Here is a 25,168-nt window from a genome sequence, read left to right as displayed (position 1 = left end):
AAATCGGAAAGAATGCACTATATGCTGACTAACTTGGATGTAAATTTAAAAAATAAATTTAAAAAATGGGCAGAAATGCCAAAAAAATTATCTATAAGATGAAGTCATTTCAAAATTGATTGCTGCATTTCTCCCTCATAACATATGCATCGAAGTATGGGATTTCCATTGCCTGCTTTGTAGCCTGAACTCTTTTAATGGATTTCCCTCATCCACCCACCTATGCTCACCTACACACACTCCACTCATTTAGCTGACCCAACTTGCTCAGAACAACCCTTTCCCCCAATCAGCAGCTTACCCCTCCCCTCACGAACTGGTAGCCTCTAGGAGTTATGACAATCTTCTCACTCTAAATGGAAAAAAGTGAGACAGTTTCCTTTTTCAGAGAATGGTACATATGTGACATTCATATCAACTTATTGTTTAGGACAATCATTTACATTACTCCTTTTCCTTCGATTCTGTTTGAAATAACTCCCAGTCTATAGAGTGATAATTAAACATAGTGGAAGCTTCACACAGTCCAAATATAGAAAAGAGATTGCCTTCCTTGGATATCTCTCCTGCCAAACCACTGCAAACATTTTGAGACTATGGGAAAATGAAGACAAACAGTGGCGAATGAACTAGACAGGATCTTGGGATTAGTGGGGTTTGGTGCAGACCTGGGAAGCTGGTGACTTCCCTGCCTACAAATGTTATAAAGGAGATCCTAGACTAGATATGGAATACACAAAGTGCTTCTATTAAAGCCAAAACAAACGATCAAATATTTATTGAACTCCTGTCTGCCTAATATCCAGATACAAAGTCTTCCTTTGTACCAAAGTACCACGTACTATGCGTCAGATGATGCAGCCCAGAAACCCTGAGTAGAGCACCCAGTTTTATTTAGTTAACATTGCCCTAAGGGAATAGGGATATAATATACATTGCCTGCTTTCCTTGTGTAAGAATGTCACATGTATTACTCTTCTTAATTTTCTCCATCTCACAGGGAAGGAAATCAAGGCTTTGAGGGTTTAAGGTGATCCCTGAGGCTGCTTGGAAAAGTGGCAGAACTGGAATTTAAGCCTCCCAAGCCCTGTTCCTCAGAAGGGCCTCACGCCTGTTTACTCTGCAAATAATGGCAGCAGCGCCCTTTAGTCTGCTTGTTAATGTTGAACTGAAAGCATTTGCAGAGAATTTTCATGCACGTTGGTAGGGTTTATGCCTGTACTTTCCCTTCCTTGAGAATATTTCTTTCTTCCATTCATCTCCTCCTGATTCCTTAAGTGTGAGATAAAGTAAAAAATGACTGGCTTTTATTTGTTTGTCTATTTGTTATTGAAAAAAACACTATCACCGTGGAGAAAAGGAGCAATTCACATAAATGGCATTCTGTATTCCTTTACTCTATTTACACCAACCTGTTAAACTGATGTCTGCATGGAATCCAGGTGTGGTTTGAATGCACTAAAGCAGATCCTTTGCTTTTCCCTCAACCTCTGAATTAATAAGATTAATTAATACAGTTAATATTTGTTCTGATAGTTTAAAATGGAAAATGGGGAAATTTCGCATGTGCTAGGCACTAAGTGTTTTACATAGATTATCTCATTCCTATTATTAACATTTTTGTTCTCCAGTTTAGAAAGTGGCGTAGAGAGGTTAAATAATTTGTTCAAGGTCACACTGCTGGTAATTGCTCAAGATCGACAGAGCCAGGTTTCAAACCAGGGCTATGTGATTTCTGAGCTATTATAGTGTACTATGCTCCTTCCCAAATTCGACTGGGCTCTGAAGGGGTAGCATCCTGAATTCATTCCATAATGCTAACATATTTAATATTTCTTTCAAAGAGCTTTGGAAGAAGTGGGGGGAAACAACAAAAATCAAGCAATATTAGAAATTAATGAGTCAAGTGAAAAGAGAAGACAGAGGCCAGTTACCAAGGAAAAGGGCATGAAAAGGGGCTAGGGCCAGTGGCGATCTTGATCTCTAACCATCACTGCCTAAAGCAGGGAGATGTATTGACGCTTCAAAGGAGAATCAACAGAGACTGATGAGACATTTTAATCGTTTGGCTGGTGCGTGGCTTCTGAAAGTCTTTTGTAAAGAGAAATGTCAGAAGGGGTGGGAAGAATGATACTAAAGGATAGGCTTTTAAAATGATTAATTGGAAAGAATGACATTCATTTGTATGTCTAAGTGCTGGCAAGTGGCTAAGAAATCATTATAATGCCTTTATGGTGCAGTCTCACAGGGGCCTTGTCACATGAGGTTTAACAACTGGTCTGGATGGAGCATGATTCTAATAAGTCAGAGCCATATAGGCCTGTTTGGAATAGAGGGCGTCTTTTCTACCTGACCACGATCAGCTGGCCACCTGCAGGATAGTGGTGACAAAGGAATCTAAGTGAGAGACTTTGGGCAAATCCATGATCATCTTTACGCAAAGACTTGTATTTATGTTGCCAGTGTTCAGTAATGGGATCTTTTTACGGTACAGAAGCAAATATTTACTGAGTACCTACTAATTTAGAAATGTAATCCTGGCAGATTGTTCTTTTTTTTTTTTTTCTTTTTTAATGTTCCTCACATTGATCTTTTCCTATTTCATTTGTTATTGTCTCAGGTCAGGACCTCGTCTCTCACATCAGGATTATTGTCAGATCCTCCTAAACTGGAAGAGAATATAAATAAATTGTTTTAGAGCAGAAGGGACATAATTTAGTCTAAGTCAGTTTCAAGGCTCAGACCTCACCAGAGACTAACTTCATTTTTTCTCACGTTCCCAAAGCAGATCCTCATTAGTTGAGCCTAACTCCTCCTGATTCTCTTCTCAAGTCTGTCTCTGAGACTTTGCTCATGCTATTCCTTTCTCCTAGAACATCTGTCTTTCCAATTCCAACTCTCTAAATTCCACCCGTCCTTGAAGAGCCCTTAATTTCCACCACTTCAGTGAATCCTTCTTAACTCTTCCAGTCTTCATTAATTACTCTTCTCTGAACTGTTAGGGAAATTATAATGCACTCCATGACTTAGTGCTTAATTATAGAATTTCAGGATTGAAAAGGACTTTAAGATCATCCAGTTCTCCTTCTCAATCTATATGTGACTCCCTCTATCACAGCCTTCCCCGTAAGCTTTTGCTCTGCACTCAAATGCATGTCTAGGCATATCTTGCCATCTTTACATTCATTCATTCATTCAACTCACATTTACTGCACACCCAGTGCTCCAGGAGGCACAAGGGACTGGGAATTTGACAGTGAAGAGGATGTAAAACCCCACTTTCTCTCATGAAGATGATATCATATAGTGATACGTGCCAAAATAAAATAAAAAAATAAATTAAAGGGTAGAGAGTGTCTGGAGAGGTTAACTTAGGGTGGCCAGAAGAAGCCTCTTCTAAGAAATTACTTCAATGCTGAAAGCCTTCCTGATGAGAAAAAACCAGTCATGTGCACATATGGGAGAAAGGTTTTTCAGATAGCAGGAACAATAAAGGCATGCCATGCCTTGGGAAGTGGAGGTGAGTGTGGGGAGTTTGAAGAGAAGGAAGAATAGCAGTAGGTGAAGGGCAGTGAGTGGGTGGGGGAAAGGTGGGAGATTGGCTGGAGAGCGAGCCCCGGGGTGTATGCTGTAGAGCTCATAGGTCACAGCAAGAGGTTTGGACAACACACCTTGTATTTAATTTGAGCTGAATATGGCTCACTCTATTTCCTAGTCCTTTATCCCGGCTCTGCTTTTAAATGTCATATGAAACAAATGTAGACCATCCTCCACAGAACATATATTTGAAGATACCTGTCCTGTCCCCAGTGAGTCTTTTTAGGGATAGACACTCCCTTTCTTTCCACTGTTTCTTCTGTGGTCTCAGGAACTATACTGTTCTGGCCAACGTCTTCTACTCACCCTTCACCCTGTATCTCTTATAACAGTGATTATCTAGGTCACCAACACAGGACAGAGTATGTCTATTTCCTTGCCCTTCCTAATATATGTTCTATTCATACATTTCAAGATTGTATTAGCTTCTTTTTCCTTTATCAGCCATTCTTTTTCTTTTTTCAGCCAGTCATAATGACTTTTTGGCCAAAACCTCTGGATCACTTTCTATATCATCTGCTACTAAACTGTACTTCCCCTCAACCTATACCTCTGTGGTGGCCATTGTGCAGATTTTTTTTTTATTCAAGGTCAGAGTCTTATATTTATTTGTATTGTGTTTAGTATTATTTGATTTAACCCATTACACCAGTCTTTCAAGTTCCCTTGGGATGCAATTTCATCTGCCGAATCTGCTGTTTCTCTTACCTGCAGGTTATATACCAATTTAATAAATGTATTTTCTGAATACTCACCAAATTCATCTAAAAATGTTTATGGAACAAGGCTAAGGAGACTTGAGTATAATATTTCTAAGGGCAGAAACTGTCAACTTTATTGTTCCTTTTGCTCATCATAGAGTCTAGTACAGAGTATGTTTGATGGGAAAAGAGATTAGGTGTAACACCAAGAACCTCCTTTCAAACTGACACAAATCCACTATTACTACCCTTTGAATAACGTGTAAATTCAATGGACTTCACTCAGTGTTATCATCTTGACGATAAGGATATCAAGAGCGACCTTAGTTTTGTTGCTGCCCAAGTATGATATACCTATTACAACCTTATGATCCACTGGTCTTAGAACTTTTGTCAAAAAGGGAAATGAGGTAGTTAGAGATGCCTGACTCACAGAGAACATAGTGCCTGCTCACACCTGCAGATTGTCTAGTTGATCGTTTTATAAGTGCTTAAAATGTGGCCCTTTATTTTATTTATTTTTTTAAAACTTTTTTTCAGTGTTTATTTATTTCTAGGAGAGAGAGACAGCGTGAACAGGGGAGGGTCAGAGAGAGAGGGAGTCACAGCCTGAAACAGGCTCCAGGCTCTGAGCTGGCAGTCAGCACAGAGCCCGACGCGGGGCTCGAACCCATGAACCGCGAGATAGTGACCTAAGCGAAAGTCGGACGCTTAACCGACTAAGCCACCCAGGCGCCCCAAAATGTGGCCCTTTAAAGAGTCACACAGAAACATTCTGGGGATTGTATTTAAGAACACATGTTCCATCTGATTTTATATATGAAAATGACATTTGTCTGTCTTCCATGTTTACTTAATGTTCTCTGGTCTTTCAGGCGTTTTCACTGTGATTTATTGAGCCTGGACACATGAACTCACTGTAGGGAGCTACATGCTCTTTTAAGATAGGTTGCAGAGGTCTTGATTTAGTTCTCCCTGAACTAAATTTTTTTAGTTTGAGTACCATTTTCTATCTTTTTAGTTTGAGTACCATTCATCTTTACTAAAAAGACAGAAATAAAAGAGACAGAAGATTTCTGTTTTTGTTTTTGTTTTTGGCATTCACAAACTCCTATTAATTCCAATGTAATCCTGATTAAATGTAAGTACAAAATATTTTTTTGTTAGCCTTAGCATTTTTTTGTAATAACTTTCATATTATAGTTTCATATAATTTTGCATACAGATTGGTGCTGCTTTTTAATTTTTCTTTGTTCCATGGCCTTTTTCTCCCATGTTTTATATGCACCTAAGTTATAGAGGAGCTTGGGAGAAAGCAGGCTGGATAATTACATTGTTGTCTCCCTTTCTTCCCCATGGAGAAATCACAGAGGCAGAATTTCTTTTTGATGATTTCTCAGTCTTTTGAGCTATACACCCTTTAAGAATCTTTTGCTATGAAGATATATTGTTTTCTGTACCTCAAGCTCACACTTTCTAAACTTGAACTACGTTCAACTTTTCTTTCCCTGATGATCATCTAGGGATACTTTTCACCTGGGCACCATTACTTTCATTTCACCAGCAAACTCCTCCTTGCTTGCAAGTCTTAGGTTCTGAGTTGAAATTTCTCTGGTCATTTCATCTCCTCTTTCAGAAATGAAATAGTGTATTTAGTCACAAATTAACCAAAATTGGTTTAGCTGAGACTCTTAGTAAATGTCTAAATATCTGAAACTATATCAGTACCCTTTCTGATTCTTTCCCATCAAATCTTTCCTATTGCTTCCTGTGAAAGTACATTTCCCATGCCATGCTACAATCTCAAGTGTACCTCCTTTGTAACCCAGCTTCGGTGTTGGTATGTAAAACATCTGAGACTGTGGGATTGTGAGAGTTGTTTAATGACCCATTTCTCAGTTATTATTTTAATTGAAGTGATTTGGCACTACACTCACAAGTGTCATTCTTGTTTCTATATAACTTAGATGTGAACTGTTTGCTTGCAAAAAGTAGGTACCTATTTGAACCAACTTAAACTAAAAATGGGCTGTTTAATGAAAGAACAGAGTCATATGTCATGAAATATGAAACTGGGAGAAGAGCTGGGCTCCACAGGAAACTCATCCAACATCTGGACATTTGGAATTGATATTATCCTGTACTTCCTTGATCTTAAGGTGAATTTGTACCATTCTCTGGCTTCAGAAGCCCACTATTCTCTGCTTCAGCAAACACAAGGCAGACAATGGTGATCTGATCTCCAGTGGACATGCCCCTCCAGATCAAGTGCTCATGCCCCAGCATTGAGTCTTGGTACCCCTACTTCAAACTTTTCTCTGAATTGTATTGCCTTGGAATCCCATACGGCTTATTTTCTTTTATGTCACAAGCTCACTCAGTCTAGTCATTTGGAGCTGGAGAGGAAAGGGTTGCATGATATATAGACTGGAGAAAATAGCTTTTCTAAGAAGCTCACATCTAAGCAGGGAGGGAGGGCACAGCAGACTTTATTTGGAATTTCAGTGTTAGGATTGCCATCTTCTACCCAAATTATTGCCATAGGTTTATTTCTTTTCTCCACAATTACATTAAGTAGTTTCCAGCCAAATACAATCCTACATTTGTTTGTAAAGTACACTTCCATCTTAGACATGAGTCTTTACTTCCAGTATTTTAAACCATGGTTTAGAATTTAAATTACATTCATTGTTATTTCCCATATCCTACTCTTTCTCCCAAAGGGAATCAATGAAAACATCTCCTATTATCTCAAATGTTTCAGTTTCCTTCCTATGACATTATAATTCTGAAGATACTCCCCAGTGTTCCTATAGGAATCAGCATGACTGGGTAACAGGAATGGGCATATGCTTGAGAAAGATAGTAATACTAGTTTCTTTGGTCTGTTGTAGCTTCTTCTAGCACATCACAATCACGCTACACACAGCTGTAGCACGGCATGGTTAATGTACTTTCACAGCAAGCAATAGGAAGGATTTGATGGGAAAGGATAAGAAAGAGTACTGATATAGCTTCAAATATTTGGACAATTATTAAGAGTCTTATTCACCTAAAATAATTTTTGGTTAGTTTGTGGCTAAATACACTATTTCATTCCCAAAGAGGAGATGAAATGACTAGAGGAACTACCAATACCAAGACACATTCTTTCCTTCCAAGGTCAGTATTTAATATTCTTGATCTACCAAGTCAGTTCAATTCCTTTCCAGCATTTTTTTCTCCCTCCAGGAAGGTCTAGTCCCTTCTCTGCTCCCCTGCAGTAGGAAGCACATCCTTAATATGTATTGCCAATGGGTCAGCATCTTCTTTGTGTTCTCTCTGTCACAATCTTATACTCCTTAGTCTATGGATTCTGATTTTGATTCTCCTCTTCTTTAGATTCTTCTGTTGAGCTTGAGATAAAACCACTTTTCTAGAAGGACTAGATTTACCTTTTGGGGGCTCATACCTATTTGTGTGTGTTTTTAGTCCAATAGAATTTCTTATTCAATTGACTTTTGCTTTCTCTTTTTTCTTTTCATTAATTCCTATCTGTGCTGTTGGATTAAGGTCTGACCCTCTTCACCTTTAAAGTTAAGGTCTTATACATTTTTTTAAAAGTAGGCTTCCTGCCCAGAGCAGAGCCCAAAGTGGGGCTTGAACAACCCTGAGATCAAGACCTGAGCTGAGATCAAGAGTCAGATGCTCAACTGACTGAGCCACGCAGGCACCCCAGGATCTTATACTTTTTAGTTTCTCTTTTAATCCCATTTTATTGGAATTATTTATGCTCAGATACTTTATGTGAGAATAAAACATATTTTCAAATCTCTTCATACATTCAAGCATGTAATTGAGCTAGCTAGCATTCAACATGCCTTTAGCTTATCTGTGCTTCTGACAGGAAGACAATCTTAGCTTCTTTGCTTTTCATCGACTAGTGCTATTATGTCCCATGAGTTTTGGTTGGTATTAAGACATCATATATATATATTATATATATATAATGTCATATATAAATATAATATATATATATAAATCCTATATTGCATCATATTCTTTTATTGTCTCTTGGAATATAAGTAAAGAGCATAGCCTTAGAGGTCAGATAGACCTCTAAAATATTGGGTAAGTTACTGAAGATTTGTAGGGCTCAGTTTCATTGTCAGTAAAATGGGGATAATAACAATTCCTACTACATAGCATTGTTATGAAGACCAAATAGGAAGATGTGGGTTGACTGTTTACTACATAGTAAATGCTCAGTAAGGGCTGGCTTTAATTATTGTTGTGATTACTTTTGTTAAATTGTAATTTTCTTGAAATTGAGAATGATATTTCAAATTTTCTTAAGCAGCTACTACTTAATACAAGTTTATTGCCATTTATTTACATAATAGTCATATTTAGGGATAAGAACTCCCAAAATGAAACACACTGGAATTAAGACTGTTAGATTTGATTATGGCTTCTTTATATTAAACTTATTTATCCCAATTTGGTGGGTTGTTTTACTTCTTTCTCTTAATCTGAGTTAACAATTTTTTTTGAAAAGTATTACTCATTCCTAAACTTTTCTTTTGTCTTTTCTAACTTGGGAGGGAGATTCATATTCAAATTCCACCAGTATATTTAGGTGTCAACCCTGCAAGGCTTTGTTCTAGGTGCTTACACATATCTACACATTATGTCTATTTCATAAATGAGAAAATCAAGGCTTAGAGAGTTCAAGTGAATAGCCTAAGATCATATGACTAGAAAGGAGCAGCTGCAAGAATAATAAATAAGACTTAACCATAAACCAGTGAAAAGAACTCTAAAGGAATATGACTAAGTAGTATGAGGTACAGAGAGAGATTTTTTTTCTTCATCAAGGGATGAGTAGAAGAGTCAGGGAAGTCTTTGTGAAGGAGATGAAATTAATCTAGGAGATGTCCAGTCAATCCATGAAGAGTCAAGAAGATTTTTTAATTCCATTCCTTCAATTCTCACTTTGTTATGTATATAATAATTTATCTTTATGGCATATAATTGCAAAGGAGATACATTTTCACTAAATGGAAGACAAATGGTGAACATGGTAGAAAAGCATTTTATTTGATGAATTGTGGACTATAAGTATACTCACAGGCTTTTAATACATAAAGAATGGATCTAAAGGAAGAAGACCTATTGTCAGTGTTGAAAATAACGGCACATATATCCTTTAACCAAGTTTAGTTACAATTCTCATAAAACAAAACCAATCCTTGAAATGCATGGTAAATATGCTGATTCTGGGTGCAAATGAATCCTCCATTTCTGAATGCTTGGTGTGGGCTCCGATTTAGGTCTCCAATACAGGTCCAGCGATTTTTGGTCCTTTTTTGGGAAACACACCATTTGGCATGATCCTGGTAAGAACTGAAATAAGACTGTCCAGATATCTTAATTGCTTTGACATTGTAGACATGGTAAGGAAGGGAGCAGTTTGAAGGAAGCTCTTGCCTCTTTCGCTGCCAGGTTTCTGTTAGCAAATGCGTCTTCAACCGTTGAGCCATCCAGGCTGTAAAGATGTCTAGGGTTTACCGAGAGAAAGATAGTGAGGTTAGTATTTATACTTAGATAAGTCCCTGAAAATATCCTCAGCAATGGAAATCATCATTCACCCCTGATATATGGATGTCACAAGCACAATAATAACAACATAATTGAGATAGTGGATGGGAGAACATTTTGTTAGTGCTAAAGTGTTATGCAAATAAAAGTTCTTATCACTAAAATGATATTGGTGTTTAAAAATGTCTTCTGTTCCACACAAACAAGAGAGCAACCTATGTTTTTGTCCTGAAAAGATCTTTGGACAGAATAAAGCTAGAGATGTAACCATGGGCCAGCTTCAAGGGATCTTTGCAAATCATGACAAAATGTTTGGATTTTCCTGAAATCAATGGGAGAATTATAAATGTTTTTTAAATGTTTATTTATTTTTGAGAGAGAGAGAAAGACAAGAGTGTGAGCAGAGGATGGGCAGAGAGAGAGGGAGACACAGACTCTGAAGCAGGCTCCAGGCTCTGAGCTGTCAGCACAGAGCCTGATGAAGGGATTGAACCCATGAACTGTGACTCACGACCTGAGCTGAAGTCAGATACTCAACTGACTGAGCCACCCAGGCACCCCTCACTGGAAGAATTTTTAAAGAAATGTTAGTGGAGAATTAATAGAAACTGATTTTCTATCATAAATATCAGGTGGGAGGCAGCATGCAGGATGAATTGAGAAAGGTGTATTAGACTGGAGATAGGGTAAAATACCAGGTTGTCACAATAATTGTGACAATAAACACAAGCATGGACTAAGGAGGTGGCATAAAGCTTGGTAAGGAAAAGATAAATGTGAGTGTTACTGAGGACCTAGAACTGATTGAATTTGATGACTTGATACAGGGGTAAGGAAAAAGGAGGGATCTAGAGTCCCCAGTTGTCTCTGCAGAATATATGAAAAAGAGTAAATTTGTGGGAGATAATGAGTTTGGCACGTTGAATTTGGTGTGGTTGTGCCACCCTCAGGAAGCAATGTCCCATCCACTGTTGAATGCAGATGGCTTTGTCAGTCCAGAGGTCTTGGGAATCATCTGAAAGCTTCCTGGAATTGCATAGAATGAGTATGTAGAATGAGATAAGGAAGAATAGAGGACCAGGTGGCAACACAGTCACCTAAGGAGTAGGCAGAGGAGGAAGACCTAGCTGAAGAGACTTAAGAGAGGTGGGAAGAAGACCCAGAGACAGTACACTTCCAAAAATCAGGGAGGGGGAATGTTTCAGGAAGAAAAGAGTTTTAACAGTGCCAAATTCTGCAGAGGCTATTTCTGTCCTGTTAATTTTTGAATCTCTAGTGCCTAACACGGGGCTTGGCAAGTGGTAGGCACTCAGTACATTTTATCTAGTACAAAAGGAAGGAAGCAAGGAGGGAAGACAGTGAGGTCAACTAAGAGAGTCACTTGTAACTGGGGAGAGTTGGAGTGTCTATAGATAGAGATGCAACACTACAGTGAAGGAGCACTGAGCAAGTGAAGGCCATGAAGAGTCTATAAAATTTTTTTTAATGTTTATTTTTGAGAGAGAGAGAGACAGAGTGTGAGCAGAGGAGGGGCAGAGAGAGAGGGACACATGAAATCTGAAGCAGGTGCCAGGCTCTGAGTCTTCAGCACAAAGCCTGACGTGGTGCTTGAACTCACGAACCATGAGATCATGACCTGAGTTGAAGTTGGATGCTTAACCGACTGAGCCACCCAGTTGCCCCTTGAAGAATCCTTTGGAAAGAAATTTGGAAGAAAAGAAAAAAGCAGAGATATAGGAGATCTAGAATTGAGGGAAGATTTTTAGAAATATTTGTGTGGTAAGAGGACAGTGCTTAAAGAGTGGGAAATTGAAGTAGAAGGGGAAGAACAGATAAAATGGTTGAATCAAAGTATTCTGAGACTTGGATAGATTCCAATGCACAAGAAGTGCACTGCTTCTTTTGGGATGAGAGGAAACTCATGAAAAGGAATAAGAACAGATAAGATTGTTGAGGATGTGTGTGTGTCATTTTTAGTCATTAAAAATATTTTTTTAACTTATTTTTTGAGAAAGAGACAGAGAGAATGAGTAGAGGAGGGGCAGAAAGAGAGAGGGAGAGAGAATCCCAAGTAGGTTCCACACTGTCAGCATGGATCCTGATGTGAGGCTCGAACTCATGAACTGTGAGATCATGACCTGAGTCAAAACCAAGAGTCAGATGCTTAACTGACTGAGCCACCCAGGTGAACCCAGTCATTAAAAAAAAAGTTTATTTATTTATTTTGAGAGAGAGAGAGCGAGCCAGGGAGGGGCAGAAAGAGAGGGAGAGAGAAAGAATCCCAAGCAGGCTCCACACTATCACTGCAGAGCTTGATAGGTTCATGGTTTGTAGGATCCGTGAGATCATGACCTGAGCCGAAATTGAGTCAGATGCTCAACCAGCTGAGCCACCCCAGCACCCCTTTTTAGTCACTTTAAAAAACTGAAGTATAGCCGGCACACAATATTACCGTAGTTTCTGGTGTAAAACATGGTGATTTGACAACTCTAAATGTTATGCTGTCCTGACCACAAGTGTAGCTATCATCTGTCACCATAGAACACTATTACAGTACCATTGACTGTGTTCCCTCTGCTGTACCTTTCATCCCGTGACCTATTTATTCCACAAACTGGAAGCCTGTACCTCCCACTCCTTTTCAACCATTTTGCCCATTCCCCCCATCCCCTGCTCTCTGGCAACCACCAGTATGTTCTGTGTATTTACGGGTCTGTTTCTGCTTTTGTTTGTTCAACTGTTTTGTTTTTAAGATTTCACATATGAGTGAAATCATATGGTTTTATCTTCCTCTGTCTAACTTCTTTCACTTAGCATAATACCTTCTAGGTCCTTCCATGTTGTCACAAATGGTAAGCTCTCATTCTTTTTATGGCCAAGTAATATTCCATTGTGTATACATACCACATCTTCTTTATCTGTTCATCTATTGGTGAACACTTGGGTTGCTTCCATATCTTAGCTTCTGTAAATAATGTTGTAATAAACATAGGTCTGCATATATCTTTCTGAATTAGTGTTTTTGTTTTCTTTGGGTAAATGCTCCCAGTAATGGAATTATGGGATCCTATGATATTTCTATTTTTAATTTTTTGAGGAAACTTCATAGTGTTTTGGGGGTGTGTGTGCTTGAAGTGGTTTCTCTCTGGTGATCTCTGTTCTCTCTATGAAGGAAAGAGCAAGGCTGACAATGAGGAGGCAGGGTAATATAAAGGACTTGAGAGGAAAGGAGGCTTAAAAGAGGTATGTAGGGGATGGAAAAAAGAAGGAGACAACTTTGGTCCAGCAGAGGCTGGGGACTGCAAGTTTTCACCGACTCCTGGCTTGGATGGTTGTGAGATATTTCCATGGTTGGATCAGCAATCGTGCTATTCAAGCAGAGCAGGCGAATGTTTGAACTGATCTGACTTCCCTTTTCCCTTTCCTTCCTTTGTCCTCCCTTCTCTTCTACTTCTCTACCCCCAAATAATCAGAATATTTCCTCTGTACAATCCAAAATGAGCCCAAGAGAAGAGTTATAAATTGTTTGATCATGGTCTTTCATACCGTCAAGAAAAGAATCAGACTTTGCAAAATGGAGGAATTTTTGGCCCCGGGCTGACTGAAGTGCGGTGAGGTGACGGTCAGGGATCTCTGATGAGCTGGACCTGGAGCACAGCTGGGGCATATGAACGAGCTCCTGGTGAAAGATGGCTGGGATGGAACAGCTATAAATGTTTGGGTTACAGACCAAGAGCTGGGAATCTGAGTTAAGGAACAGAAAGAACAATTGAGAATTAGGATACAGACAGAAACACTTGTTGATATTATAGATTTTGTTGTGACTTAGAAGCCAAAACAAAACCAAAACCAAAAGTATTCCCTTCTTTAAGCCAGTAGCCTTCAAATCACTTTTGGCTAAAAATACTTGACACTGATTGAGCACTTCCTACGTTCTAGGCATTATTCTGAAAGTTTACATGGGCATACTCACTCAATCCTAATAGCAGTTGTATTATCAAGTAAATTCTTTTATTATCCTCATTGTATAGATAAATTAATAGAGAATTTATGTTGCATGTACAGGGTTATAAAGCTTGTAATTGATGGAGTTGATATACAAACCTAGGCAGTCTGTCATTGGAGGCCATGTTTTTTTTTCTCACAAATGTACATATACAGAAGTAGAGAACTCCCAGGTATTGATTATCCAGCGTAAAGAATGATCAGCTTATCAACATATACAGCTAATCTCTATGCTATCCAGCTCTATAAATGTTACAGGAACTCACTTGGTTAAACTAGGACTTAACTTGGGTGAGAGCCTCAGTAATCCTTGCCATAAGATGGAATTTGATGAAAAACATATTCTAAACCTCATATGTCTAGAGGTAAATCACTCTTTACCACAATTTAGCAGCCTCCTCAGTAAAAAGTGACTGCTAAAATAGTGTTCCTACTTCTCCTTCTCCCCCATCACAGTTTTCCAAATCCAAGTATTTTTGGCCATTTCAGCTAGGGATCTTAAAGGAAGATCATCTGACTTAGAGCTGTCAAGTTGGTGGCCTGCAGGCAACATGTAGTCTGTACATTTATTTAGTTAGTTAGTTTATTTATTTTGAGAGAGAGAGAGAGAGAGAGTACATGTACTCGTGTGAGAGTGGAAGAGGGGTGGGGGGCGGGGAGAAGGTGGAGAGAGAATCCTAAGCAGGCTCCACACTGTCAGTATAGAGCATGATATGGGGCTTGATCCCACAAATCATGAGATCATAACCTGAGACAAAAATCAAGAGTCAGATGTTCAACTGACTGAGCCACCCATGTGCCCCCACAATTATTTTTTTAAGTAAGATTGAAATCATATTCTCTTCCCAACTCTCACTTCCTCCCACCCCTAGATTTCTAGTTTCTCTTGGAAAATATGGAGATCTGTACCATGAAGTCTGCTTTTCTGCAGAGCCACATTGCAGAGCTGAGGCTTTTGAGGGGAGAATCAATATCCCAGTTTGTCACTGTCCCCACTGCCCATGCAGCATTGTTTGCCTATTTCACCCATTTTTGTTACCTGCCAGGCCACTCTAGACATTTGAAAATACTACCCCTGCTCAATTTCAAAGACTTCAGTGGTAGATCAGGAAACAAAGGTCTAGTAAGTGAATCTGCTCAAGGTCTCACCATGGCAACGCCCCTCTTAGACTCTAATAGAATCTAGGTATCAGAATTTTAATGAATAGAGAAATGAAGAAGTAATAAATTTATTCGTATATTTCCAAATCCCTTCTTTAACATTGCTATCTCTTTTTTAACCACACTCTAGTGTTACCTATTGCTTCATACTGGTTGTACTTAAAAGTGATGCAAATGCCAGTTTGTCCATGTCTCCTCCCTGTGGGTGGATAATCATAGCCTTCTTCAGGAGCTGGAGGAAATCGGGGAATAGAGTGAATCAGCCAGAATCCTTGCACTCTGTTCCACAGCAGAAAACCTACCAAAGATACAATGAATACAGATAAATTAGAAAAATGAAGCTCCGTTTAAAGATAGGGTTCAAAGCTGTAACATCTGAGCCACTTATACATCAGGCTAATATTTTACTCTGTGAATAATGGCAAAGATCATGCTTGCTTTTCAAAGATTTCAAAACCAATTTGGACACACATCCCATTGACCCATTACTGATAATAAACCACCGCAAAGGACAGCCAGGGCAGCCACCCCTTGAAGAGGTAAGAGGGATTCTGTGTTGAAATCACTAGGAGAATTTGTTTTGGCAGAATGCAAATTTGCTAAATTGGAATTTGACCTTGTTAAACTACACAGTCACCTGGTAAGCTTCAGATAATGAGTATCTTTACTGCTAAGCAGCTAAGCTGTTTTCAAAAGTCAGCTAAAAAAGAGTTGAAAGAGAAAGTATCAAGTGAAGAAATGTACTTTTGGTAATTTGTCTAAGAAACTGATGCTCACTTATGTGTAGAAGAGTAATCAATTCCACAAGCCCAAAAACAGAGGCACAGAGAATGGAAGAGAAGCCATGCCAAAATGACCCAGTTAATTGTGTTTAGTGAAAACCTCTAGAGCAAAATAACATGAAAACGGAAAGGAAGAAAATAGAAAGATTTTCATCATCTTGTGACATGGCAAAATGAATCCTCCTCAACAGGCATCTGTGACTATTTCTGTGTTTATAAATAAATTCAGGATAGTTTTGGTACACTGACTATAGACTTTCCAGTTTGCATATGACCATGCAAATATGAAATTATTCATGTTTACCTTATTGTTGGAGTGGAAACCAAATGCCTGTCAGTTATTTCTTGTGCAAAGAACACACTTGAAGAAAGCACACCATTGGTCTCTCATCCTCTGTGTCCAGATGGAAAGTGTCCAATGCTCTCTTGCCAAACAGAGCTAGATGACCTTCAGAGGCCCTTTGTTGCCCATATGAATGTGCTATTTGCCTGAAATCCTACCCTCCCGGTACTAGTGCCATAGTATGTTGGGGCACCTGTTGGCAAAGAGAACTCTTGCACTTGACATGGGGTCCCAATCCTTTTCTGGTCTTTTTCCCAAGCGCTTTTAGCAACTAACAAGGTGGAGGGGTTTGTTGGAGGAGAGTTTGGAGAATGTCATGTATTATAAAAATTACTGTGTTCCAAGCAAATAGGATCATCAGGAGGGCAACTTGGTTAAATCCAAAGCTTTCATTACTCATGATATTTGACAGCCATTACAAATTATGTTCTTAATCAGAGGTTGCAAAAGTGGCAGCCTATTGGCCAAATCTAGCCTGCAGATACATATTATTATTCTCCCAGAATTTAAAACTTTGAGTTCACTGCCAACATTTCAAATTTGGGGTGATTTTCCACAAATACTGATTTTCAACATCTCCTGAAAAATGGCATCCCTCTAAGGCAATCTGAGTACCACCTGCACCTTTTGACCAAGTATGCACCCTCCAGTTCTTCAGTTATCTGCCGGTTAGCCCCCTGGCTTGCTGACAGCCACTTGCCTGCCTCTGAAGCCATTTGAGTTTGGGAACTTCCTTTTTCTTATTTTCAAAGTTTATTTATTTATTTTGAGAGAGAGAGAGAGAGGAGCTTCTCCTGTCAGTGAGGAGCCTGATGGGGGGCTGGAACTCACGAACCGTGAGATCGTGATCTAAGCCAAAGCCGGATGCCTAAGTGACTGAGCCACCGAGGTGTCCTGAGTTTGGGACCTTCTGGAAAATATTTTTTGCCATGGGAAATTATTCATGATCTATTAAGTTGAAAAACAGTAGGCGATAGTCATTACAATAGTTTCATAAAAATGTTGTAAAATATATATTATAGAAAAAGTAGAAAGGATTAATGTGATTATCTAATGGGTATTAAAATTACAGATTTTTTGGTTTACTGGCATACTGAGTTTTTAAATAATAACATATACATAATTTATAAATAGAAAAATACCAAAAATTACTGTAATAAAAATTATTATATTAACTATGTATAAGAAAAATTCCTGTAATATAAAGAGTATATTTAAAAGTACTTTTCAGAAATATTTACTTCAAAAGGAACTATACACTAAAAAGAGTGAATTTTACTCTATGGAAATTATACCTCGATGACCTTAACTGAAACGTGAACACACACACACACACACACACACACACACACACACTCACACACATATATAGACTGGTTGGTAGTCCCAGTAGAATTCTGGGATTTCTGCTATAAAGCATATATATTTTATATGTTAAGAAATAAAATGGAATTTATGAGAAGGCGATTTCCAAGTCAGATTACATAATTATAACCCGTGATATAGAAATCACAAATTCTGAGAGCTCAAAATAAGCCATTAGAAAGGAAAGCTATTTTTTTAGGGTGGAAAAAAAGAATATTCAAGATAGGATGTTTAAGAGAATGTTGATTTCCAGTAGGAAAGACAAACGAAGAGTCTTTGTCATACCTTTAGTGTGTCCATATTTTCTGCTGTAATTCACAGATGTAGGAACTCCATCATTGTATATTAGGTAGGCTGTGCTGTTAGGCTGCAGGAGCACATTAGGGTTATAATGGTGTAAATCTTACACTCATAAATGCTCACAACATTTCTACCAGCTACCCAGCCTGCAACAGAGAACTGTCATTACTACACATGAAAAGTCATCCCTTATCCTAATAGACAGCTTCCCCATCCGACTGAACTCTGTGACAGTCAAGGGAGGGAATAGGAAGTCCATTCTTAACCATGCATGGTTTCGTCTTTTGTGACAGGGGCCCTGTGCATCACGATGGGCGTGCAAAGGCACTATTTCTATTTCTATTGCTTGTTTTGGACCTGCGTTTCTCATTTGGCAACCCCTGTATAACAAAGGCGTACTTAAATATTTGTTGAGGAAATGAAGTTGGAGCAACCAGCCAAGGATTACACCTGGGTTTTTCCACTGATACGGGCACCACGGCAGAACTGGCTGTCAGGATCTGCTTTCCTCTGCCTACGTTGTGCTTCACAGCTTGGTCATAGTTTTGTGTTTAATCAGGATTCCTCATTCTCTGTTCCCACTGCCTTCCTGCAGGGGAGGATTCCCCTTCAATTCACTTCTTAGTGTCACTTCACCTTTCTTCCCTGCTTAGAAAACAAATAGTGAAATTGAAAAAAAAAGAAAAGAAGAAAAGAAAAAGTAGTGAAATTGAATGTGTGATATTGGATTGCCTTTCTGGTAAGGCAAAATATGAGTAAATTTTCTCAACAGTTGGTCAAATCTCTAAGTAAAAACGAAGCTATTATTCTGATGGTATCTCTTTTGTCATGTTTTGGAAGTCTGCTTGTATTTGTTCTGTGAAGTTCCATTTCGTTTGTGTCGCGATGCAATGATTTTTATTGAAGCCGATAATGTTGATATTAACAAAAATCTCAGGGACATAATTGAAAGCAAGGAAGTACCACCCATCTCCTTAAAAAAAGGCTCTTCTTTTTGTCTCAGGGGAAAAAAAAGCCAATAACGGAGTCACTCACAACTGCTTAATTATTTGATGTAATCCAAAACCTTTTTTTTAATGCATCGTATAGTCTGTGTAGCATTCTTGGCTACTATATTTAGAAATATCCAGGGAAAGGAGCTGTTTCTTTAGCCTCATTTTCACAACTGACTATAGCTATTGTTGGCATTCATATTCTCTGCTGGAAGACTCTGACAGTTGTTCAATGAGCTGGTGTTGAATGTGGTCATGAGGCCATTGTGTGCCTTTGGTGTGTAATGCAAAGGGGCTCTGGGAAGAATCTTTGAGAATCTTTATTCTGATAATAGATGAAGTTTATTATTCTAACCAGGAGTGTAACAGCTAGCTAAGGTTAAGTGGGAAACAGCCCTAGTGAAGAGAGGCTCTCTGATAAAGAGGAGAGACCATGGACTTAAAAATAGGGAGGCCTAGGCATATGCCTCTGGACGGCTTTATTTCTAGAGCACATAAGCTGGGTATTATTTTGACTATGGGATGTTGAACAAGGCTAGTACAATCTCTGCCCCTATCCAGCAAGTACGGGCGACTACAATATAGTTTGATAAGCATTATTATGAGGGTGTATGGAAGGTTCTTACTGACAAAGGCAAAAGAAGGGAAACAATTCCAAAGGTAACCCAGGTATTGGCTTAGGTCATCTTGACATTTGACATTTAAAGCCAGTTCACATGATCTTGCATTCTGCTTTCTGTTAGAATCCCTAACAGAGGGAGGTGGGGGAGCTAGGTTCTCACTGTCGCTGCTGGCACGTAGTCCCAGCTTCCAAAGAACTCCCCATCTCACTTGGATGTCCGTCATCCACTATTGCTCTTCTTCTATTGGCTCTATGCCAGTCAGACATGGACACCAGCCCCTCCCCTGTCATTTTCTTCCCAGAATCCCATACTGAAGGCCTTGAAGGTGATCAGGTTTTACTGAAGGCACAAAACATTGAATAGTTTTCCATCACCACATGGGCTTGCCCCTAGTCTCCCTTTGGGTTTCTTATATTTTTTAAATCCTAGCTTTCATCCATTTGTTTTTATTTTGCAGAGCAGTTTAGCTCTCTTGCCCGCTTAGGCTCTAGGGCTACGTTTGTGCCTCCAAAGATGGTTATTATATTCTGCCAAAGTAAGACCCATCTGTCCCAACTCAGGTAAATGACAGAAGATCTACAACATTGCTCTTTCTTTCTCTCCCCAGTGGAGAAGGTGGGTAAGGGAACAATGGGTGTGTTTATTTTCTCACTAATGGGTTTGCTCCCAGCCTCCAGCCCCAAACTTGGGAAACAGAAGCAGCTGCAGGCAGTTTGGACTTTACATAATAATCTATTAATTGACAGCAGGGTTGCTGCTGGGATTAAATACATTTTAAAAGCGACTAGAAATGTGTTTGATACATCACATGCACTCAAACACCTTTCAAATAAGTTTTTACTTTGTAATTTGGCCCTGAAGGCTGGTCTTAATGGCAGATGAATAAATAAGTGAATATTAGCCTGCACAGTGACAGCTCTCTGTGCATTTTGAGTAAATATGTGGATATGCACGTGCCATAGTTCCAGGATCTAACACATTATTGCTGTGATTCACTTAATTGACATATGTAAAGGCCCAGCATACTGTAAGTTCTGACTCGTTTTACACATTTACCTCTCTCTAAGTGATTGCTAGGAATGCATATATGTATGTAACTGTATATTACTGTTTGATTTTCCTTGTCATCCCTGGTTGGGAAGCAGTATCTTGTCACTGAACAGCAGATGGTGCCTGGGACATTGGGAGACTGCCCACATTGAGCCAGTAGGCCTACTTACCTATGCCTCTTTGGCCGGTTAGCTCATTGCCTGATCAAGTCCAGATAGCAGGTTTCATCTCCATTCAGGCAAGTGAGTTCTAGGGCATCGAACTATAGCCCTAGCTCTCAACCTACTACTTGGAAAATTATAAGTTAAAAAGAAGACCAAGTGGAACCCTTTTGGCCACCACCACTCATCACAACCATGGCATAAGAAACCCATACTGTGTGGCGTATTAATCGCTGATCTGTATTGCATTCTAACAGGAGAGAGCTTCTCGTTATTTCTATTAGAGGTATAAGATAGCAAGTACTGAGTGAATTGGCAGAGATTGGCAGCCAGAAGCTTCCATACATAATTAGTTCACACCTTACCCAGTGGTACTATGGGATATAGTGCCCAATGTGCCCATAATTTGCCATTGCTTTAGAGTCTGATGACATATTCCTTAAGGTCTAAGATTGATTCAGATTGTGGGCTAGCTTACGTCAAGTTGCTAGGATTAGGGGTTAGGTAGTTCCAAAGTTAAAATCATTTGGAAGCCTTAGATTCTGTTTATGCATTTTATATGATTCAGATGAATGATAAGCTAGAGCATACCTTGGAGGCATATGCTTCATATAGCTGTTGTAATGTCCTTCCCAACACGCTGTTAGTGGCATTCATCAGTTGCTTACTCCTCCTCCAGCTTCTGGTTGTAGAGTCTAGGTATAGGTACTCTAACCCCGTCTGTCTGCTTTCCTTGTCTTGCCTTTTAGGTAACTTATAAAAGGCAAACCTAACAAAGGAAATAATTATGAATTACTAACATTTATCGATGGCTTCTCTGGTGGCAGCCACTGTATTAAGCAACTAAATATACCATTTTACTTACGTTCCCTAAGTCTAAGGAAAAGGATATGCTCAGGATTTCTGTCTCTTTTCTCACCCTTAGCTTTGCTCCTTCCCAGAGAAGGAATGGGACTGTGACTGGACGTGTCTTAAGACATTAACTGGCCTGGAGGGTGGGTCCCTGTTGCCGAAGCCCATGTACGTTCACGCAGTGGTTCACACAGTGTGTAGGGCTGCACTGGGGAGAGAACAAAGCCCAGGCCTGGACAGGAACGCCTTGGATGTGTTTTTTCTCTTCTGCCTCAAGTGCTCAGCAGGCTCATCTCTTTGTAGCTGGCTGGCTGGGTCTGAGGCCCGAGTTTGGCTTTCAGAGTAGTCAGAGGCTCCCTTGAGTCTCTGGCCTAGGCCACGTTCTTAAGCTTGAGTTCTTCAGACTGTTGTGCATTGAGGATTCAGGGCCAAGACCAGCTCATTAAGCATTTTGCTTTCCTTGGGTATCTCACAGGGAGGGGAGGCGGCTGGGCCGGAAGGCAGGGAGGCACTCTTGGATCATGCAGCCCCGGGCTTCTCTGTGTGCTATTCACATTTCAGGCCCGGTCATTCTTTGCTGTGGAGGGCTGTTCCGTGCATTGCAGCATCCCTGGCCTCTACCTATCAGATGACAGTAGTACTCCTCAGCTGTGCCAGTAAAACTGTTTCCAGACAAGGTTGAAAGTCCCCCAAGGACAAAACCACCTGAGTCTTGCCAGATACTCCCTAATAGCAAAAATCCCACAGTGAACCGTCAAATGCCCACTGGGAGCCAAACAGTCCAAGGCATTCACCATGACCACACAACAAGTTCTCACACCGCCCGTAAACGCTTCATGCTCTTCACTTGGTTCTATTCAGTCTTCTGCTTCTATTTACATGAGCGCTTTCCTGCCCTGTGCATGCGTTCTTACTCTCAGAACAGGGTCCTCACAAGGGGCAGGAAACATGAAATTATTCTTTGGTGCTGACCTGATGTTGCTCTGTCCTTTTACTGTCATGGTGAGTTGTAGCAGCTTGACACTGTGCCTCCCTGTCTGCTCAGCTCAGCATTCTCACTGGCCAGTATTGCTAAGCAATGTGTCCATTCAGTTGCAGCAAAAATAAATGTTATGTATTGATCGCAATTTGATGGCTCACCAGTGAAGGGTTTGAGAACTATGAGGGTCATGGCATATCAGTTGAAAACTAGTGCTTTTAAACATTTTTCTTGAGTAACCATTTCCAATTATATTCTGAAGATTTCCTCAATCTGTTTGTAGCCCACACCTCTATGCTGAGGTCCAGATAAGCCTAAACGCAGAGATATCCCAGAGACTTCCAACTCCGTATTTTGAAACCAAGTTAATAACATTTCGCTCCAACTCTGCTCTTCTCCTGCAAACAGGGAACACATCCATGCAGTCAGAGAAGCCAGCAATCTGAGTCTTAACTTCTCCCTCTCTCTTGCGACCCTCAGCCCATCTGTTACCAAGTTTTCTGAGAGCGTTTCTTCCTTTCTATTTCTACTACTGCTTCTTTAAACTCGGGTACACACATCAGCTCATCTGTAATGCTGCAAAAGTCCTGTTGGTCTCCATGACTCTAGACTGGTCTCACGCAGCTAGCCTTCACTGTACCACCAGCGAGCTTTCTAAAATACGAATCTGACCACATCACATCCCTGATGGAAGATCTTTAGTAGCTCCCTTTGACGGTCAAGTTCAGACTTTGCAGCCCAACACACAAAGCGCTTCGTGACCTACCCCTCACCTCTTGCTGAGTTTACCTCCTGATGTCTCCCCCTGTTCTCCCGAAGCACCAGCAACACTGTTCTTGAAACTTCTCCATTGCTTTTTGCCTCTGTACCTCCTCATGGCTCCCTCATTGGCTTGAGATGCCCATGCATCTCCCTTGTTTTTCTAACCAGCTCATGGGGGGCCTGGGTGGCTCAGTTGGTTAAGCATCCCACCTAGGCTTAGATCATGATCTCACCTTTTGTGGGTCTGAGCCCCACATTGAGCCCTCTGCTGTCAGCGCAGAGCCTGCTTGGGATCCTCTGTCCCTCTCACTCTGCTCCCCCCTGCTCTCTCTCTCAAAAATAAACAAACATTAAAAAAAAAAAATCTAACCAGCTCTTAATTGTTCTTAAAACTTAGCTCAAAGCTAGTTCGGGAGCTGTATGCTCCCTAGCGGCCCCATTTATGCCCTCACCACATAATTGAGCTTCTTGAGGGCAAGCGCTATGTTTCATTCATATTTGTATTTTCAAACCTCAGCATGGGGCCTGGCATGAGCTCAGTAACTGCTGAGAGACTGAGTGTGTCTGTGTTCTCAAGCCCGAAGTTTACACAAAGCTTGACGCCAGCCATAATGCTAAACCTCCACACCCTAATTAAAGAGTAAAAAAGTGATCAAAGCTTTAGAAGAATCCATAACTATAATGCAACGCTGTGTTGAGTCTCGTCAACACCGTGAAGGAGGCCAGGGACCTACCTACCACCCACTCCTATGCTGCCTGTGCTGCTGTAATAAACATAGTTAACCAAACAGTGCTGAGTTCAATCACACCCTCTTTCTCATTCTCGGAAGGGGAAGCACAAAGTCCTGTGTCAGAAAAAGAGCAATCCGCCTTCTCTCCTTTGCCAGTCTCTGAAAGGTTGTTGGAAGGGTCCCATAAGGAAAGGCGCAATACAATTAAAGGAGCCTGTCAACTGAGGGAAACTGTCCGTTCTCCCCCACCTCTGGGGTCACCAGGCTTGCATCACTGGGAGCCGTGAATCAGGCTCACCAGGCACTGCTGGGTGCTTTTTCAGGTGGAAGCCCTTTCACTCAGGAGCTGTCTGGATATTTGGTGCACTCATACACTTTAATGTCCTTTCTTTTTAGAAGGGAGAGGCAGGGTGGAAGACTCTTTGGGAACTTTACAGTGAGCCAGTTTGCCTCATATACCCTGGCTTTCTATTTGCACACATGACTCCTTCCATCTCATTTACCTACCAATCCACAGCTTCGCCTTCCTCATTCCTGCACGATATTGTTGTTGCCTCCAGGACCCCAAAGAGGCTGAAGAAGAAGAACAAAGCAAAGGCTGTTCTTAGAAATCTGGCTGTCATTTTTTTATCTGCCACCTTTAGTCCATGCCACAGCAGGAGACTTGTCCCTGGGACCGAGGAGTCTGAGTTTCAGGTCTCTCTCAGGCTGTGCTGGCTCTGACGCTGGTTTCCGTGAGCCTCTGCTGTTCGCTGTTCGGGCATTTTCAGAATGGGGTGAACCTCATATAGTCGTGTGATTCTGTCACAACATGCCAGCGTGACTCCGGAGGCCTTTGTGCTGAATTGTTGACTAGTTTGCAAAGTCATCAAAAGTCCCAGGGAGAAAAAAGGGATATATAGTTAACTCTTCCAAGGGAACATCATGTCCTACGAAGTTCAGTGGGCAGGGAAACTCCATGTTGATAAGTAGATGTCGAATTAAATGTGTTTCAGGTTTTTCCCTCACGATTGGCCTCTGTGTGAGTGAAAGCAAATGCTTGTAGTTCACACATTAAGCAGAAATGACAAAACCTTATGTCTTAGCAAAAATTAGGATCTATCACTTCTAATATTCTCAATCTTAAGTAAACATTTCCTAAAGTGTACTTCAAAGAGTTGCCTTAAAGTAAGAGCAATTTAATT

The 25,168-nt window shown here is 40.2% G+C and overlaps 1 protein-coding gene across 2 annotated transcripts; it reads right to left on the bottom strand.

Annotated features, from left to right (window-relative positions):
* Positions 1–9,393: 9,393 nt before the first annotated feature.
* Positions 9,394–24,607, bottom strand: DNASE2B (deoxyribonuclease 2 beta). 2 transcript variants are annotated; one of them, XM_077771099.1, is made up of 6 exons: positions 24,492–24,607; positions 21,252–21,429; positions 17,820–17,901; positions 15,181–15,342; positions 13,425–13,622; positions 9,394–9,837 (listed from the first exon to the last, which is right to left on the bottom strand). In XM_077771099.1, the coding sequence occupies exons 1-6, from the start codon at positions 24,605–24,607 to the stop codon at positions 9,497–9,499; spliced, it is 1,077 nt and encodes a 358-aa protein (XP_077627225.1). In that variant the 3' UTR covers positions 9,394–9,496. The 2 variants fall into 2 exon arrangements, with proteins under 2 accessions (XP_077627225.1, XP_077627226.1); XM_077771100.1 differs by lacking the exons at positions 17,820–17,901; positions 21,252–21,429; positions 24,492–24,607 and having other exon boundaries at positions 15,204–15,245.
* Between the last annotated feature and the right edge of the window lie 561 nt (positions 24,608–25,168).

Source organism: Crocuta crocuta, unplaced genomic scaffold, assembly GCF_008692635.1.
Source record: "Crocuta crocuta isolate KB4526 unplaced genomic scaffold, BGI_CrCroc_1.0 scaffold125, whole genome shotgun sequence".
NCBI classification, from domain to species: domain Eukaryota; kingdom Metazoa; phylum Chordata; class Mammalia; order Carnivora; family Hyaenidae; genus Crocuta; species Crocuta crocuta.
Note: the sequence above shows the minus strand (reverse complement) of the source record. Positions and strands in the feature narration are given on the sequence as shown.

Bases quoted from the DNA above. Each gene is read 5' to 3' on its own strand.
- DNASE2B (XM_077771099.1), bottom strand. From the start codon at position 24,607: ATGACAGCCAGATTTCTAAGAACAGCCTTTGCTTTGTTCTTCTTCTTC. The intron at 13,623-15,180 runs GTAACACTAGAG...TCCTTAACTCAG, and splicing joins CAACCAGTATGAAGCAATAG to ATTCCCAGCTCTTGGTCTGT. The intron at 9,838-13,424 runs GTATGAAAGACC...GGTAAACCCTAG, and splicing joins GTCTGATTCTTTTCTTGACG to ACATCTTTACAGCCTGGATG.